Source organism: Papaver somniferum, chromosome 10, assembly GCF_003573695.1.
Source record: "Papaver somniferum cultivar HN1 chromosome 10, ASM357369v1, whole genome shotgun sequence".
NCBI lineage: Eukaryota > Viridiplantae > Streptophyta > Magnoliopsida > Ranunculales > Papaveraceae > Papaver > Papaver somniferum.
The window spans coordinates 69,801,384-69,816,408 of record NC_039367.1 but is presented as its reverse complement, the minus strand read 5'-3'; the positions used below and the strand labels follow the sequence as shown (position 1 = coordinate 69,816,408).

Genomic DNA, 15,025 nt, shown 5'->3' with positions numbered 1-15,025 from the left:
GAAAATGAGTTGAACTTAGGACCTAAGGGTCACTAAGGGTTCACTAGTTCATGCATTTCACTTTGGTGAAAGAAACCTTTAGTCTCACCTGTGAGAAACTAAAGATGAAAGTTCTATGTACTATTATGATTTATCCAATCCATAGTATGACCCTGGGGTCAGCACACTTTTGTGTGAGGGTGAGGACGTTGAAATGACTAGTATGATTTTAACATACGGACGGTCCGCATGTCTGTCCGGTCAGGCCGCATCGTAGGGATTAGGGTGTTGATTTACCAAGATTTATCTGTGTTTTCATATTTTACCGAGGTTTTCATTCATGTAGGGGATTGTTGGGAAACAGTATGCATTAATTTTTATTTTAAGTTTTTTAACTAAATAAAATTAATTTTTGTTTTCTTTTTGAATGAAAATCTTATTAATCCCACATCAGGGAGTTTTCAATCTTAAATTGGCTTACTAGACTATATAAACTTACTAGGCCCCACATCGAGGAGGTTTTTCTTCTTAAATTGTATTACGTTATTATATAAACAAACTTTTCTTAACCTATGAAAATAATCGAAGAGAAAGAGGTTTCTTTATATTTTAGAGAGACCCAAAGGAAAATATTTTCTATTGTTTTCTTAAGTGTTTACGATTTTTCTTAAAGGGTTTTTTCGTAGTTGTCAAGCTCAAGTTGAGCATCTACTACATATGCTAGTAGTAGGTATAGTAGGGTGTTTTATCCTGGAGGCATAACAACATGTTGAACACGTGACTCACTCTGTTTTCCAAAATTTTGCCTTGTTGTTGTTGTTATGGAGACCTGGGGAGCTCGTCTGTTTCGTCAAATCGATCACTTCCAGTAAAGGAGCCGAGTATCAATAACTTTTTATTATTTGATTTTTGCTTGTTTTTCATTAACTTTTTATTAACTAAGAGCAACTGCAGTGGTGCGATCAAAACCAAAGACCAAAGACCAAAAAAAACGACCAAATTTGAGTTTAGTCTGTGGTGTTACACTAGGATGGAAGAGTAAATTTGGTCAGGATCACATATAATGTTCGCCCCATCACAAGAATCACATATAATGTCCTCCCCATTTGGTCAGGATCACATATAATGTCCGCCCCATCACAAGGATCACATATAATGTCCGCCCCATCACAAGGATCACATATAATGTTCGCCCCATCACAAGGATCACTTTATACGTTCGCCCCATCACAGGATCACTTTATACGTTCGCTCGATTATATTTGGGTTTGGTCTTGGTCTCAGACCAAATATTGTCTGAGATTTGATTTTGGTCCAGCTTTTACTCGATAGTCTGTCCCGCTGTGTCTCGTTTCGTGACCAAATATATAGATTTGATCGTCCATTGTGGATGCTCTAAAGGAGCAGTGCCACCATAATTTCTTCCATGCCGATAACGGCACCGCCAAAATTGCCATTTTCGTGTCTGAAAACTTAAGAGTATCTCCTTGAGACCTTTGCCGCCTTAGTATGTATGGAAGTCAAATGACAGACAAGCACAATAACCTTTCGTGGAGCTAAGATAGAAGGTTTTCAACTCAATATAATCAGCATCACGTCTTCAATGATAGCTTCGGATAATCAGATGAGATACTAACGTATTTATTCAACAACGAAATTATCAACAACAACAAAAAAAAAATGTACAATCAGGTCAATACCAAATTAACATCATAGACCCGAACCGAATCGTATTCATAACCTTTTAATTTTTTTGATCGGTCTTCTAAAAATGCACTTAAAAGGATACCTCACAAAAACAAAAACAAAAACAAACAAAAAATCCAATTCAATACAATAGCCTGTCATCAAAATCCATACGGACATCATCCAATATACTAACTTGGAAATTTTGTTGTTTTTGTTTAACATGATTTACTAACAGCATTTGGAATTTGAATTTGAAATGTACAAAGCTCCAAATGATTGTCAATGGATCCGGGTCATTGGGTCAAACTGTTGGGAGCCATATACAGTCGTGACATATCTTTTCTATTAAGATGCCTTGTCTATATTCATTGAATTCATTCCTCAACATTTGTGGGTGGCAACTGGCAACAAAAAAATCCTCACAACGTGCATTCCATAGTTACCATTGTTGCTTACACGATTTCACTGTGAATTATTCAACACTAAAACTCACATTCGCAACTATTACTATAAAAGAGCCAACGGTATCTCCATTTCAATTCATTGGAAGTTATCGGTCATCTCAAATACGTCTCTGAGATAACTCTCCAATCCATAGCTACCAAAAAAGAAAAAATAAATAAATATTGTAATGGCTAACATCACCAATTTCCTTTGCGTCTTTTCTCTTGTTTTTCTCGCACTTTCAACTACTTCATCTGCTTATTATGGCAATGAAGAACCCACACCCACTCAAGAACCTAGTAGTCTTCTTAAAGTTAATGTAGGTGTTGCTGAACAGGCTTATAAGACTCCTCATTACCTTCCTAAACTACCTGAGGTGAAGCCATATGTTCCAGCTGCATCTAAGCCAGCATACCCAGAAGCACCATATGTTCCAGCTGCACCTAAGCCAGCATACCCAGCCGCCGAGAAGCCATACGTTCCAGTTGCACCTAAGCCAGCACACCCACAAGTCCCATATGTACCAGCCGCACCTAAGCCATATGTTCCAGCTGCACCTAAGCCAGCATACTCAGAAGTCCCATATGTCCCAGCCACACCTAAGCCATATGTTCCAGCTGCACCTAAGCCAGCGTACCCATATGTTCCAGCCACACCTAAGCCATACGTTCCAGCTGCACCTAAGCCAGCATACCCACAAGTCCCATATGTACCAGCCGCACCTAAGCCATATGTTCCAGCTGCACCTAAGCCAGCATACCCAGAAGTCCCATATGTCCCAGCCACACCTAAGCCATATGTTCCAGCTGCACCTAAGCCAGCGTACCCAGAAGTCCCATATGTTCCAGCCACACCTAAGCCATACGTTCCAGCTGCACCTAAGCCATACGTTCCAGCTGCACCTAAGCCAGCATACCCAGAAGTCCCATATGTCTCAGCCACACCTAAGCCATACGTTCCAGCTGCACCTAAGCCAGCGAACCCAGAAGTCTCATATGTTCCAGCCACATCTAAGCCATACGTTCCAGCTGCACCTAAGCCAGCATACCCACAAGTCCCATATGTACCAGCCGCACCTAAGCCATATGTTCCAGCTGCACCTAAGCCAGCATACCCAGAAGTCCCATATGTTCCAGCCACACCTAAGCCATATGTTCCAGCTGCACCTAAGCCAGCATACCCACAAGTCCCATATGTTCCAGCCACACCTAAGCCGTATGTTCCAGCTGCACCTAAGCCAGCATACCCACAAGTCCCATATGTTCCGGCCACACCTAAGCCATATGTTCCAGCTGCACCTAAGCCAACATACCCAGAAGTCCCATATGTTCCAGCCACACCTAAGCCATATGTTCCAGCTGCACCTAAGCCAGCATACCCACAAGTCCCATATGTTCCAGCTGCACCTAAGCCATATGTTCCAGCTGCACCTAAGCCAGCATACCCACAAGACCCATATGTGTCAACAGTACCTAAGGTCAAAAAGCCACATGTTCCCTCACCCCCCAAGAATTATGCAGTTCAAGGGCTTGTCTATTGTCAATCTGGTGCTGAACGCACTCCAATAAAAGGTAATTTAATAATCTTCGATTATCCACTGCTTGGCTTTCTTGCTGGTTAGTAATCTTGGAGATATATAGATAATATTTTGATAAAAACTAACTGGACTATTTTGTATATGTAGGAGTTGTGACAAAAGTTGTATGCTCTGCTGCTGACTTAGCGTCTCCATTATTGACAATCGCCAGCACAACTGATGCCCATGGTTACTTTTACACTCCATTAGATGTATCATCAATCATCTACCAAGTTTTCCAGTGCAAGGTGTACCTTGATACTTGCCCAATGACAACTTGCAGCAAACCTACTAATATCAACAATGGTGTCTCTGGTGCCCTTCTCTCTATCAACTACCACAGTCTCCCCAACAACAAGAACTTGTTCTCTGTTGGTCCCTTCTTCTACACTCGTGAGACCAAGTACTAGAGATGAAGATCTTTATTCTTTGCATGAAATTTCTTGATCGAAAGGGGTTTTGTTTGCTACCTAATTATTCTTTCATTTTCCATTATTGGTATTGTATTGATATAGTTCCAACGGAATTTTGGTATTGTATTGATATAGATCCAACGGAATTTGCAACTTGTGAGGGACAACCTTATAAGTTTAATTTCCTATTGCTTGTTTATGTTTTGATTTTGTTGATTCTTCAGACAATAAGATCAAGTCTTGTTTAATTGGTTCATATATTTTTCTCTATATATATTTGTTGAGTGAATGAACTTTGTGTAATCTATAATTTGAAGAATGAGTTTGTCACTTGAGGTTTCTTGGCAATCAAGTTTTAGCATTTTTAGGGTTCTATTTTAAGGGTTTGATTAATGTAATTGACACTCTTATCTGGTCAATAACCCTAGAGCATCAGATCCCTACAACAAAACTCACAAAAGAGGTGCACAATTAACGTCCGTTAATCCAAAAGCTTAGGTGCCACCAGTATAGTGATCTATAAAACCTCCACTTAGGATCCTTAAATCAAGTGGTACTGGTCAGAGTCTTACACGAGAACTATATGTTGGCGATAGAATAGGCCAACAACATTCAAGATCTTTAGTTAGTTAAAGAAGCAAAAACCTATAAACCCATCTCTCAATCTTCTTGTGAACTCTTGAATTCAACAGAAATAAAAATGAAAGAAGCGAAAAACAAGAATGGTAATAAGCAAAACAGAAAGAAACTCCAAGTTATTAAAGGTGGTGGTGGTGGTGGGATTGGTGTAGTTCTATTGTGGGGTGGAGTTTTTGCTGTTGCTACTTTTGTTGTCACTTTGATCAACAAAAGAAACAAAAAAAGATTGAATTCTCCAACTGATGATGAGAAGAAGAAATCTAATCGCACGGATTGTAATGTTGGTGAAGAAGAAGAAAGAGGCCTTCGTTCTCTGCTTCAAACCCAGACACCAATTAGTGACCCTCATCTCTGGTATATGAGTATCCAAAAGTTCTTCGAGCTTTTTTATTCTGTTTATTATTGAGATCTTAGACTAATTGAGAGAGTTATTTTGCAGCTGTACCGGCATTAGCATTGGGAACAATGTTATTAAGATGGGTTCAGCTCAGGTGAAAATTCTATGAACTCAATTGTTGTTTTCAGTAAAATTTCTATGTAATGCAAATCGTTAATCTGATGAATGCTAGGTTCAGGAAGATGAGTTGAGGACTGTTGCCACCTGTGGAGATCTGAAGATTGTCAACAACCTTAATGATCTTGTCAAGGATAGAGTTGTAACTGTGGATATTGAAGGGGATTCATTGTCAGAGATGGAAATGTGCAAGAGTGGCCAGGATAAAAGTAACAAGGAAGATTGTTTTGAGGACTCGATATCGGTGGAAGCTGTTAAAGAGGTTGGAGGTGCAGTTGAGCTACCTGTGACAGCCCGCAATGTCCACTGCCAGGATGGGAATCCTAAGATGTTACTGGAAGACAGTGCTGAAGATGAGGAGGAGGACGACGACACTGACGAAGAAGATTACGAAGATGAGGAGCTGGAGGAAGAAGATGAAGATGACATTTATGACGATGACGACTCAATTGAAGGGAAAGGAGACGAGGATTCAGAAGGAACAGGGGAGTCTTCGAGGGAGTCAAATGCTGAGGCAATATGGCCAGCAGAATTGATCGAAGAACACCAACCCCTGGAACTGAAGAAAGGCAATGATCAAACCAAAGAAGAAAACATCGATGAAGAAGGTACAAAAAAATTGGAGGTAGCTTGGAAGGGAAATGCAGATATTCTTCAGCAAGATCACGCAGGCGAGAAAGAAACAGGCTGTATGATGATGGGTAACTGCGCATCATTGATTCTTATTTCAAAGTCGAGATTACGTATGTGGTCATCATTAACTGTGGGTCTACTGATTCTTGCAATCGTGCATCATCTCCTGGTGTCTTCATTTCTGAATCTTAATATTTCGTTGTAATGCAACAACTTGAAATAAGTTGTCAAAATCTTTGCAAGTCTTCAGGAAACATTTAATAAAAGAAAACAAGGGACTAAGGAATATATTCACTGACTTCATTTCCAGAAACCGAACTACCTAATTCACTGTAAAGACTATGCAGACAACTATCACGAGCAAAAAGTTACAAATAAATCATCTGTTGGAAAATATATATTATCACTAGTATTTCTATGTATTTTCACAAGTATACAGAAAGAAGACTACGGGTGACTGCCAGCTACATATACTATTACTACCTTTCCTTTCTTTTTTTTATCGTAAAGTGCCCCTAACTATGGCTCTTTTTCTCTATATACATTCCCCTCACAGTCCACAGACTTGCTCAATGGGTATTGCTGACTTGTTTCTCGGAGGAGCTATTTTGAACAAAAGAATGACTTAAGATACATTTGACGTGGTTGACTAATCCGGAAATCTACATTCAAAAAACGACTTGAAGAATATGGTGAACAATGACAAAATTTCGTACCCGCAAACTCAGAGATTCTGGTTGAGAGGAGTTGTATATCTTCCTACTAACATTCGTGAAGAAAATGGTCATTTGAGGAGCATGGCCAACTACAACCTGCAGACCAGCCAAGCACGCCAAGGATCAGATCCACACGCATGCTGCATTTTACCTGAAGAAAAATTAACTTAGTACAAACACAGACCAAAAGAGAAGTGCATTAGAGAATATATATATACACATATTCTAGTTATATGTACCAGGCTGTCAAGGCTCCCTTCAATATGAAATAACATCACACCCATTCCCCTTCTCTTGTCAATTTCTGCCTGTTCAATTTGAAAGAACGATTATTGAATACAGATTGCACAGTGAAGATCAACCAACTAATACTAACACAAGAGATTAGCACTCACCACACAAGAACAGATTGCAATCCCTGTCACCATCATTGCTGATGTAACTTCTGCCATCATGCCTGAAATCCAAGTAAAACAGTTAGGATTATTTCATTGAAAGGCTCATCCATTCTAATCCAGTATTTCTACTCCAAGCCTTAAAAGTGTGTCAAGAGATAAAGATGGATGCTCGCCTCTTCGGTCAACACATACAACACAAAACCACTGTATTGAATGACCTTCATGGTTGTGCCACGCTTCAATTTTGCTAGCTTGCCAGCTTTCCAGACCAGGCATTATTTCTTTATACATAGGAATGTTGGCATGAATCAACTTGGCAATACCATTTCCCTGTGACAAAGTCTCTCCCTTGTCCTTCAGACTCAGCTCTTTGGCATGCTTATTATGTTTCCCGTTGACCTTCGGCAGTCCAACGCTACCATTTTGAACGGGGAGGGTATCTTGATGATTTATCTGAAATAGAGACATATCTGCAACATTTTTAAGGATCGACTTCCACATGGATTTTTTCTCCCTAGGAACATCAGAGTTCTCTTTTTGTGGTAAACTCTCTTCCTCAACGTCGGAAATAAAGGTCTTCACAGCATCGGCTGTACTTTCGGTAGCAGAGAGTGCGGCTTGCTCTCTCAAAAACTATAAAGAAGAAATTTCTGGTAGTTAGATATACAGAGACAGATAGCTTTAATGACAGGCAGCTACAACTATTATCTTCTTCAGGTACGTACTTTTATTATTTTATGGCGGGCACTACGTGTCTTTGCATGTTGCAACCACTGTTGATGCCTTTGAAAAGCAGACTTACTTGAGAGTGCCTGGCGGAAGAGTACAAAAATTATAAATCATGAGCTGCCAACATAATTTTTTAAGAGACAGAAGCATAAAGAGGAAGAATTTTAGCATGTTTAACATTTTATGTTGCATCAGCTATTCTGGTGGAAACACAATTCGAGAATGAAAATAATACTAACATTGTATGTGATTATTTCCACAACCTCAGCATTGACAAGCACATGTGTGGGAGAAACAATGTTACCATTGACCTGCACAGTCGAAGTGTTACTAATGATCCTCAAACAATTAAAATACCAATTGACTGAGAGAGCAAATACCTTTGCAGCAACCATTTTGTTGCCAATTTCAGTATGTATCATATAAGCATAGTCAATCACGGTAGCCCCCTTCGGCAGGTTCTTAATCTAAAACATGAAAACGAAGATTAGAGGCAAGACGATGACTGAACAATGATAGAAGTGTAACAATGATGGGGATCTTGGTTTGGTACCTCTCCTTTTGGTGTAAATACAAAGACCCGGCTTCCCAACAGGTCTCTTGTGATAGTGTCGACAAACTCCCTAGAGCTCATATTTCCAACAAATTCCTCTTGCCATTCTCTAATGGCGTTTAGCCAACCAATCTAGACAGAAAAATGTGTTTTCATAAGTAAGAACGCAAAGAAGTAGGGCAATAAAAAAATTCATCAGAATTTCCTTTACAGGATCTACCAATTTTCACAACCTAAAAGTAGTTTTGATCAAATACCCTGAGAGCAATGTTTGCATTGTTCAGACAGACTGGCTTTCCTCTTGAATTCCTTCCCTTGGGCATTACATGTCCAACTAGATCAGTAACAAATACTCGCCCACTATAATGGGCAGCAATGCCCCTCTCAGCAATCAAATCCATCTCTTCAGTTCTTATCTACCCAAATTAATACATTTATGATAAATTAGTAGTGTTCAATTTATAGTATGTGGCGGCACTGTAGAAATAGAACTTCCACGGGGAGCATAGAAGTTACATTTGAAAACATGCGAAGTGTCACAAGCAACAAATGTAAGGCTAGTAACAAGTCACCTGAACTTCCAACCGGAACATGCTCTCGTAGAGAAATGGTATCACTGTGGTATGTAGACTTTGATAGCCATTTGGTTTTGGCGTCGCAATGTAGTCTTTCATCTGTTAATAAAATGTTTGTTTGAAGTATTGAGTTCAACTAGGTCCTTTTTATTGATATTTTGAGAAAAATGAGGACACTTGAGAATGGGAACTACACAACTACTCACAGCTCGAGGAATAGGGGTCCAGATGCCATGGACAAGACCAAGAACATGGTAAGATATCTGCAAGTAAAGCAAAATGGACAATCATGTGATACTCGCGTTTGTGGATAAAATTATCCGCAAGCTGAATAATAGGAAGGAAGACTCACTTGTTGAGCATTGCATAAAGGTCCGTCCCCAATACAAGGCTTTGGTTTTACGATAATGCGGAGCTGATCATGAAGAACTAATATCAATATTATGTTGCGAGTTTATTCAAAAAGCATAGTAAGAAAATGATCTTATTTATGCAGCTACAACTGATTCAAGGCCAGAATAACAACCTGTGCTATTTGATTAACCTCACTAATTGGAACTTTAGATTTCAGCATAGCTTTATAGACACTGCGAGGAAAAACGAAAATTAATTGCAGTATAACAGCTTTTAGGTAAGGTTGAAAAATATTGAGACTAACCATAATAATAATAACCATCTTACTTATTATAATAGACTACAGGAATCCTAAAATTTGAAATAGCTATACCCATTATGATTCACCAATAACGTTCTGGTTTAGGTTTGCAAATTCTTCTAACACGGGATCTTTGTGGGAGAAATTTGACAAAGATCCATGCAAACAGAAAAGATTGAAGATCTGAATGTACTTATGAGCAAGTTAGGAGCTTCAAAACGCTTATACTGTCTGTTAAACACATCTGAACTTAATTTTCTTTTCTTAGCTTGAGCACAATAATCTATAACCAATATCATGTTATGCTCATTAAGATATTCTGCAGTGCATGCTGCCACAATTCATGTCCCAGCCCTACTGCCAACTATATCGTTAACGATGACAATAAATCTATATATACGATCACGAGTTCAACAAAAATAAAAATAGAATTCATTGCAAACACAAGATACATTGAGTATCTTCTCTAACCTGTAAGGTTCCTTGCACACAGAGCGCACTTCTGTACTAACTGTCACAAGGTCTAAGAATTCATCATCTTCAATTCTCTTGATCAAAGTTTTTTTTGCCTGGAAAAGGGCAAAAGAGCTTATCACAAATAGACTACCAAACGAAATAAGAAACAAACTGAGTTAAATGGTCGGAACCATCCATCAATAAAACAGGGGTTACATAAAACTCCTATGAATAATGGTGGACAAAAACATTTATTTAGTTCTGGACTCTGAAGTCTCAAGGGTGTAACCACCGTCATGGGCAATAAGATAAATACCTCCACGAGGTCCCTTTCATGTTCTCTATAAAGGTGCGCAACTCTTCTCTTGATTTTAGCGTAATCGTGGGCATTTGTGTACATGAATGAAAGATTCTCCAATTCTGACTGAAACATGACCAGAATATGCTTATTAAGTTATTGAGAGAAAAAGCAAATTGTGAAATTAGAACCAAAGTAATGAGATATCAAGTTCGTCCCAAGGAATAATTTATGAAAAAGATTAAGAACACAGTAACGAAACATATTTAAGACGCAGAGCGTCTGCAGAACATGGATTACAACAGATCCGAGACACATGCTTAAAACGAATATTCAGTCATTCACTCAATTGGCTGGAACATGAAAAGCTTGGACGTCTAGAAGGAAAAAAAATCAAATAGGACCTACAGTGTCAATAGTTGAATGCTTTTACATACCTTAATCTGGTACATCCCCAGAAGCTTTGCAAGAGGAGCAAATACCTGCAGTGTCTCGCAGGAAATGCTGGCCTATATATAATGAAAAACCATTAAGTAATGCGAACAAGTAGTTTAATCAATAAAGAACAATGGAGAGCAGTACCTGTTTATGTGGAGGCATGTGTGAGAGAGTGCGCATGTTATGTAATCTGTCAGCCAATTTGACAATAATAACCCGAACCTGGAAGAAATTTGTCTGGTTTAGTTTCCAATGAACTGTGATAGTGAAGAATCAAGTGAGTTCCAAGAAACGAGAAGAAAAGACACCTCTTGTGTCATAGCTAGAAACATCTGCCGCAAGTCATCAGCTTTTACATCTTGCACCGCGTCTTTGGCATTGCTACATTGCAGTTTACCCAACTTGGATACCTTAATAACGAAGGATAAAAAATGTGTGTAAAATGCATTTAAACTATGATATGTGCTTTTATTAAATAAAAAATGCAGCATAGGTTCGGTATTCATATTAATTGATGACAATGTTAAGGAAGCACCTTGGTCTCTCCTTCTACAATGTGGCGCACAGTAGCACCAAACTCCTTTTCAATTCTTTCAAATGTCACATCATCTGTGTCCTCAACTGTGTCATGCAACAATCCAGCAGCAATAGACTCCCAGTCCAATTCCTAGAAATATTAAGTGCCACTTTTAACTTCTCACTACATAGCAACATGTATTCATAGTCAAATTTAAGAACACGGTTTCCCACTTACAAGTTCTCCAAGAATACGTGCCACTTCAACTGGATGTATGATAAATGGCTCCCCACTTCGCCTTTTCTGGCCATCATGAGCTTCAAAAGCCAGCTGCACAAACATGCAGTAAGCACAATTAGATATGGTTGCCATTCTACAAGCCACGGTAGTGATATAGCTGACTGCTATGTTTTCATGGAAATCGCAGAAATGATTTACCTTCAATGCATTGTGGACTAATTGCAACTCGGTTGGTGGAAGATATGAAATAGTCGGTCTCAAATCCTGAGTTACACCGGGTAAAATTAGTAAATTTTACGAGCAAGAATACAATCAGAAATTAATGCCTACATGGATAGGAAGAAAAGCATATGAAGTGCATAAATACAGCATATATAATTACTATATTTCTTACATATACTACCATCCTTCAGCAAAATCAAGAGGTTATATGAGGGTGGCCAAAGACTAGAGAATCTGCCAACTACTTGCCACCACATGGAAGTATTACAAAACGGTTGGCAGCACTTAGATTGGTAAGTGGTAACCGTGTGATATAAACAGAAAACAAAGATTTTGATGGAACAAGAGGCCACGGCACTTGGCTAATAATTTTCGTTGGCAAAAATGTTCATATCAACAAGCTTCGTATCCTACCTCCCACAATGTTTCAGGAGAAACTGCATTGGCATCAGAGGATTCTGAAGAAAACGAGGACGAACATTGAAGTTGCCATCTATTTCCAGCAAAATGATGTAGACTTAAGTTAGAGAATCTTGACGAAAGTGTAGAATCAGCTGCTTCTGCGGAATACCAAACACCCGCCTCAGGGACCTTATTTCTCTGGCAAGACAGCAACAGAAAATCCGACCACAGTAATAAATATTGGAATGATTTCAGGTTCCAATAAAAAATGCAACAAAATGAAGCACAAAATCTTACATAGTCGCTTAAAGTATTCTAAAGTACTGAACAGAATGAAGTACAGTCTAAAAAATGGATCATCGGAAACAAAGAAAACAACCTCTGATTGGACCTATATAGATACAATCTCGTGCGGAGCACTATGTCAACCAATTGAGCAACAGACAAGAAGCTCTTTTACTTTTTTGACGCCTATCTTGTACGTATCAGATTCATCAACTAAAATCATTACTCTAATATTGGTACAAAATCATTTGAAACTATGGCAAGGTTTCTGTATACTAGATATAAGTTTGAGACAAGAAAACCGTCATAAACATAGTTAGTTCTAGGTTCAACCAGAAGAAAGAAAAAATGCAACAATAACACCATTAATGGGTTAAATGGGGAAAATATCAATGATTCAAGAGGCTAATTTGTCAAAGTATCAAACAATTCAAATGTACACAACTTAGGTCAGTTAAACAGTGAAGAAATACATACAGATTTTGTGTGGTTTCTTCTTTCCCCCCTTGAAGAGGAATGCGGATAAGAGTTGGGATGAGGAGTACTTGCAAGAAATCCAGTCAAAACCCTAGGAGCTTTCCAAGCACAAGATAATACATTACATTCACCATATCTTCCACCATTTCCATCTCCCCTTGATAACAACTTACACACGTTCACACATTCTACTGAAACTACACAAATTGCCAACACCAACAAAATCAAAATTTAAAAAAAAAATTGAAAAACAAAATGAAGACAAACCACGAAAAAACTTAAAAACCACATACATGATGACATTAAAGAAGCAGAACCCATGTCTATCTTTAGAAATCAAACATTGAAACATAAGCAATCTCATTGATTCTTCAATGGAAACATTGGGAAATTCAAAGAGAACGAGATTACTCAGTAGGTAGAAGATGATACTACTTGTGTTTTAGCAAGAGAATTTGAATCAAATTTCGGGATTTTTTGTATAGGAATTGGATGAAATTTGCGTTTTTTAATCTTCATAAATTCAAGAAATAAGAAGGGTTTGGTTTAGAGGGAATTGAAGAGCCATATGAAGAATGAGGAGAAATGAAAGATGATGATTTTGTTTTTAGATAATGAAGCGAAAACCACACACACAAACACACACTTGTATTCTTCAAAAGGATATTTTCTCTCTCTTTACAAATTTATTTATATAATTTGGTACCAGGTGATTATTTTTCAAACTAGGCGACTACACCCTTTATCATTTTTACAACAGTAATTATTTTTCTTTCCCTTTTGAATTGTGTTTATCACAAGAAAAGTAAATTACATAGTAGGCAATCGAGCAACAAGCTGCGCCGTAAGTCCTTTTTGAATTGCAAAACCTATCCTCTTACAAATAAACTCTTTCGAATCGGGGGTCATGACATTATTGTGCATGACTTTCTGAACTCTCTTGAGAAGTTCAGCCGCTTCTGGAGCCAAATAACCAAAAGTATCAAAAGCAAAGGGGATAAAAGAATGTCCATTGTCAACACATGCTTTCTCATGCTTCGATATCTTACCTGAGGCAGCCTTAAGAGCAGCTTGACCCACTGTAAAAACGCCATGCCCAATACCTACTAATGGAGAGACCCCAGTAAGGTCAACACATGTGTGTTTTCCATTAGCCCATCCAAAGATAAGAACATCTGCTGGTCTGAGTGTTGATCTCCCCTCAAGTGGGTCTGTCAAAAAATTGACAGCCGCTTCTTTCTTTGCTGAGATACCAACTCTCCATAGTATATCATATAAAGTATCTCTCACATGGTCATGTCTATATTTGAACTCAGGATCTACCTTGCAATGAACTGCATGTTCCCCATATGAGTCCAGACGTCCTGTGATACATGCAGGACATCGTGAATTTGAAGGGTATAGAGGAATCATTAACCTTTATTTAAGAATGGACCGGTACTTTAAGGGAGTCATCTTCTGTCCAAGGCCCTCAATCGGAATAGCGAGGAGAAAATCATGGGCATGTGCTGCTTGCAAGCAACCAAAAACCGCTTTCTGCCTATCCGATAACCTGTAAACTCTATCCATGTCCTTAACCACTTTACCAAAAAGAGCATTCGTCAGGGTACTTTGTGCTGTAAGGGGGACGGTGTCTTTATTGGTAAAGCTACTAAAGTCAAAATCAGGAAGAGTTACTTGTAATGTCCTCAAGGCCTTATTAAAGTTGTCATCCATGCCTTCTACTCCACTACCCCTCAGTATGTGATCCTGTAATCCCCAAGATTGCACACGCGATGCAAGGAAGGAATATTGAGATGCTTGCTTAGCAGTATATAAGCCCAGGTCTCCATATTTAATATGTAATGTGGATAGCCTCCATTGTAGATCTCCAAAGAATGGACCCCCACAAACCACAATCCCCTCTGTCACCTCTCTCAGGACTCTATCAAAAATATCAACAACTTCCACAATGTAATCCGGATGGCAAATACGAAGCCCAAAAAGCAACTTGGAGATACCCATACATGCACGTAGGAGTAACAGTTCACTCTGAGGATCACGTAACTTGGATAATATCTGCATTAAATCCACTGTCTTTTCTGCTCTCCTAATGGCAAGTTCTTTCACAAACCCATCATCCAGGCTAACTGCACCACCCAAAAGTTTGACCCCATTTTTTGGTCTTGAGATTTCAG

General features: G+C 38.7%; 3 protein-coding genes across 4 annotated transcripts; 2 read left to right on the top strand and 1 right to left on the bottom strand.

Moving 5' to 3' along the window:
* Positions 1-2,228: 2,228 nt before the first annotated feature.
* LOC113317080 (protein PELPK1-like) lies at positions 2,229-4,355 on the top strand. Its single transcript, XM_026565227.1, has 2 exons — positions 2,229-3,683; positions 3,797-4,355. Exons 1-2 carry the CDS (start codon positions 2,300-2,302, stop codon positions 4,096-4,098), a joined length of 1,686 nt encoding a protein of 561 aa, XP_026421012.1. The 5' UTR covers positions 2,229-2,299; the 3' UTR covers positions 4,099-4,355.
* Positions 4,356-4,801: 446 nt separating this feature from the next.
* On the top strand, positions 4,802-6,175 carry LOC113317738 (glutamic acid-rich protein-like). Its single transcript, XM_026565877.1, has 3 exons — positions 4,802-5,094; positions 5,180-5,231; positions 5,310-6,175. The coding sequence occupies exons 1-3, from the start codon at positions 4,802-4,804 to the stop codon at positions 6,090-6,092; spliced, it is 1,128 nt and encodes a 375-aa protein (XP_026421662.1). The 3' UTR covers positions 6,093-6,175.
* Positions 6,176-6,246: 71 nt separating this feature from the next.
* LOC113317736 (putative GTP diphosphokinase RSH1, chloroplastic) lies at positions 6,247-13,493 on the bottom strand. Of its 2 annotated transcripts, none has more exons than XM_026565875.1 (24): positions 13,142-13,493; positions 12,849-13,045; positions 12,099-12,284; positions 11,661-11,726; positions 11,460-11,552; positions 11,241-11,372; positions 11,014-11,115; positions 10,850-10,927; positions 10,705-10,776; positions 10,286-10,393; positions 9,985-10,082; positions 9,385-9,445; positions 9,211-9,273; positions 9,065-9,121; positions 8,856-8,957; positions 8,541-8,699; positions 8,284-8,415; positions 8,111-8,197; positions 7,970-8,041; positions 7,727-7,813; positions 7,175-7,634; positions 6,999-7,060; positions 6,843-6,911; positions 6,247-6,754 (listed from the first exon to the last, which is right to left on the bottom strand). In XM_026565875.1, exons 1-24 carry the CDS (start codon positions 13,167-13,169, stop codon positions 6,650-6,652), a joined length of 2,676 nt encoding a protein of 891 aa, XP_026421660.1. In that variant the 5' UTR covers positions 13,170-13,493; the 3' UTR covers positions 6,247-6,649. The 2 variants fall into 2 exon arrangements, with proteins under 2 accessions (XP_026421660.1, XP_026421661.1); XM_026565876.1 differs by having other exon boundaries at positions 8,111-8,191.
* Positions 13,494-15,025: the final 1,532 nt, after the last annotated feature.

Excerpts from the sequence above, each read along its gene's own strand:
- LOC113317738 (XM_026565877.1), top strand. The coding sequence starts at position 4,802 with ATGAAAGAAGCGAAAAACAAGAATGGTAATAAGCAAAACAGAAAGAAA. Across the intron at positions 5,095-5,179 it reads ATTAGTGACCCTCATCTCTG|CTGTACCGGCATTAGCATTG; the intron begins GTATATGAGTAT and ends GTTATTTTGCAG. Across the intron at positions 5,232-5,309 it reads TTAAGATGGGTTCAGCTCAG|GTTCAGGAAGATGAGTTGAG; the intron begins GTGAAAATTCTA and ends GATGAATGCTAG.
- LOC113317736 (XM_026565875.1), bottom strand. The coding sequence starts at position 13,169 with ATGGGTTCTGCTTCTTTAATGTCATCAT. Across the intron at positions 10,083-10,285 it reads ATGAAAGGGACCTCGTGGAG|GCAAAAAAAACTTTGATCAA; the intron begins GTATTTATCTTA and ends GCCCTTTTCCAG. Across the intron at positions 8,958-9,064 it reads GGACCCCTATTCCTCGAGCT|ATGAAAGACTACATTGCGAC; the intron begins GTGAGTAGTTGT and ends TTTTATTAACAG.
- LOC113317080 (XM_026565227.1), top strand. The coding sequence starts at position 2,300 with ATGGCTAACATCACCAATTTCCTTTGCGTCTTTTCTCTTGTTTTTCTC. Across the intron at positions 3,684-3,796 it reads TGAACGCACTCCAATAAAAG|GAGTTGTGACAAAAGTTGTA; the intron begins GTAATTTAATAA and ends TTGTATATGTAG.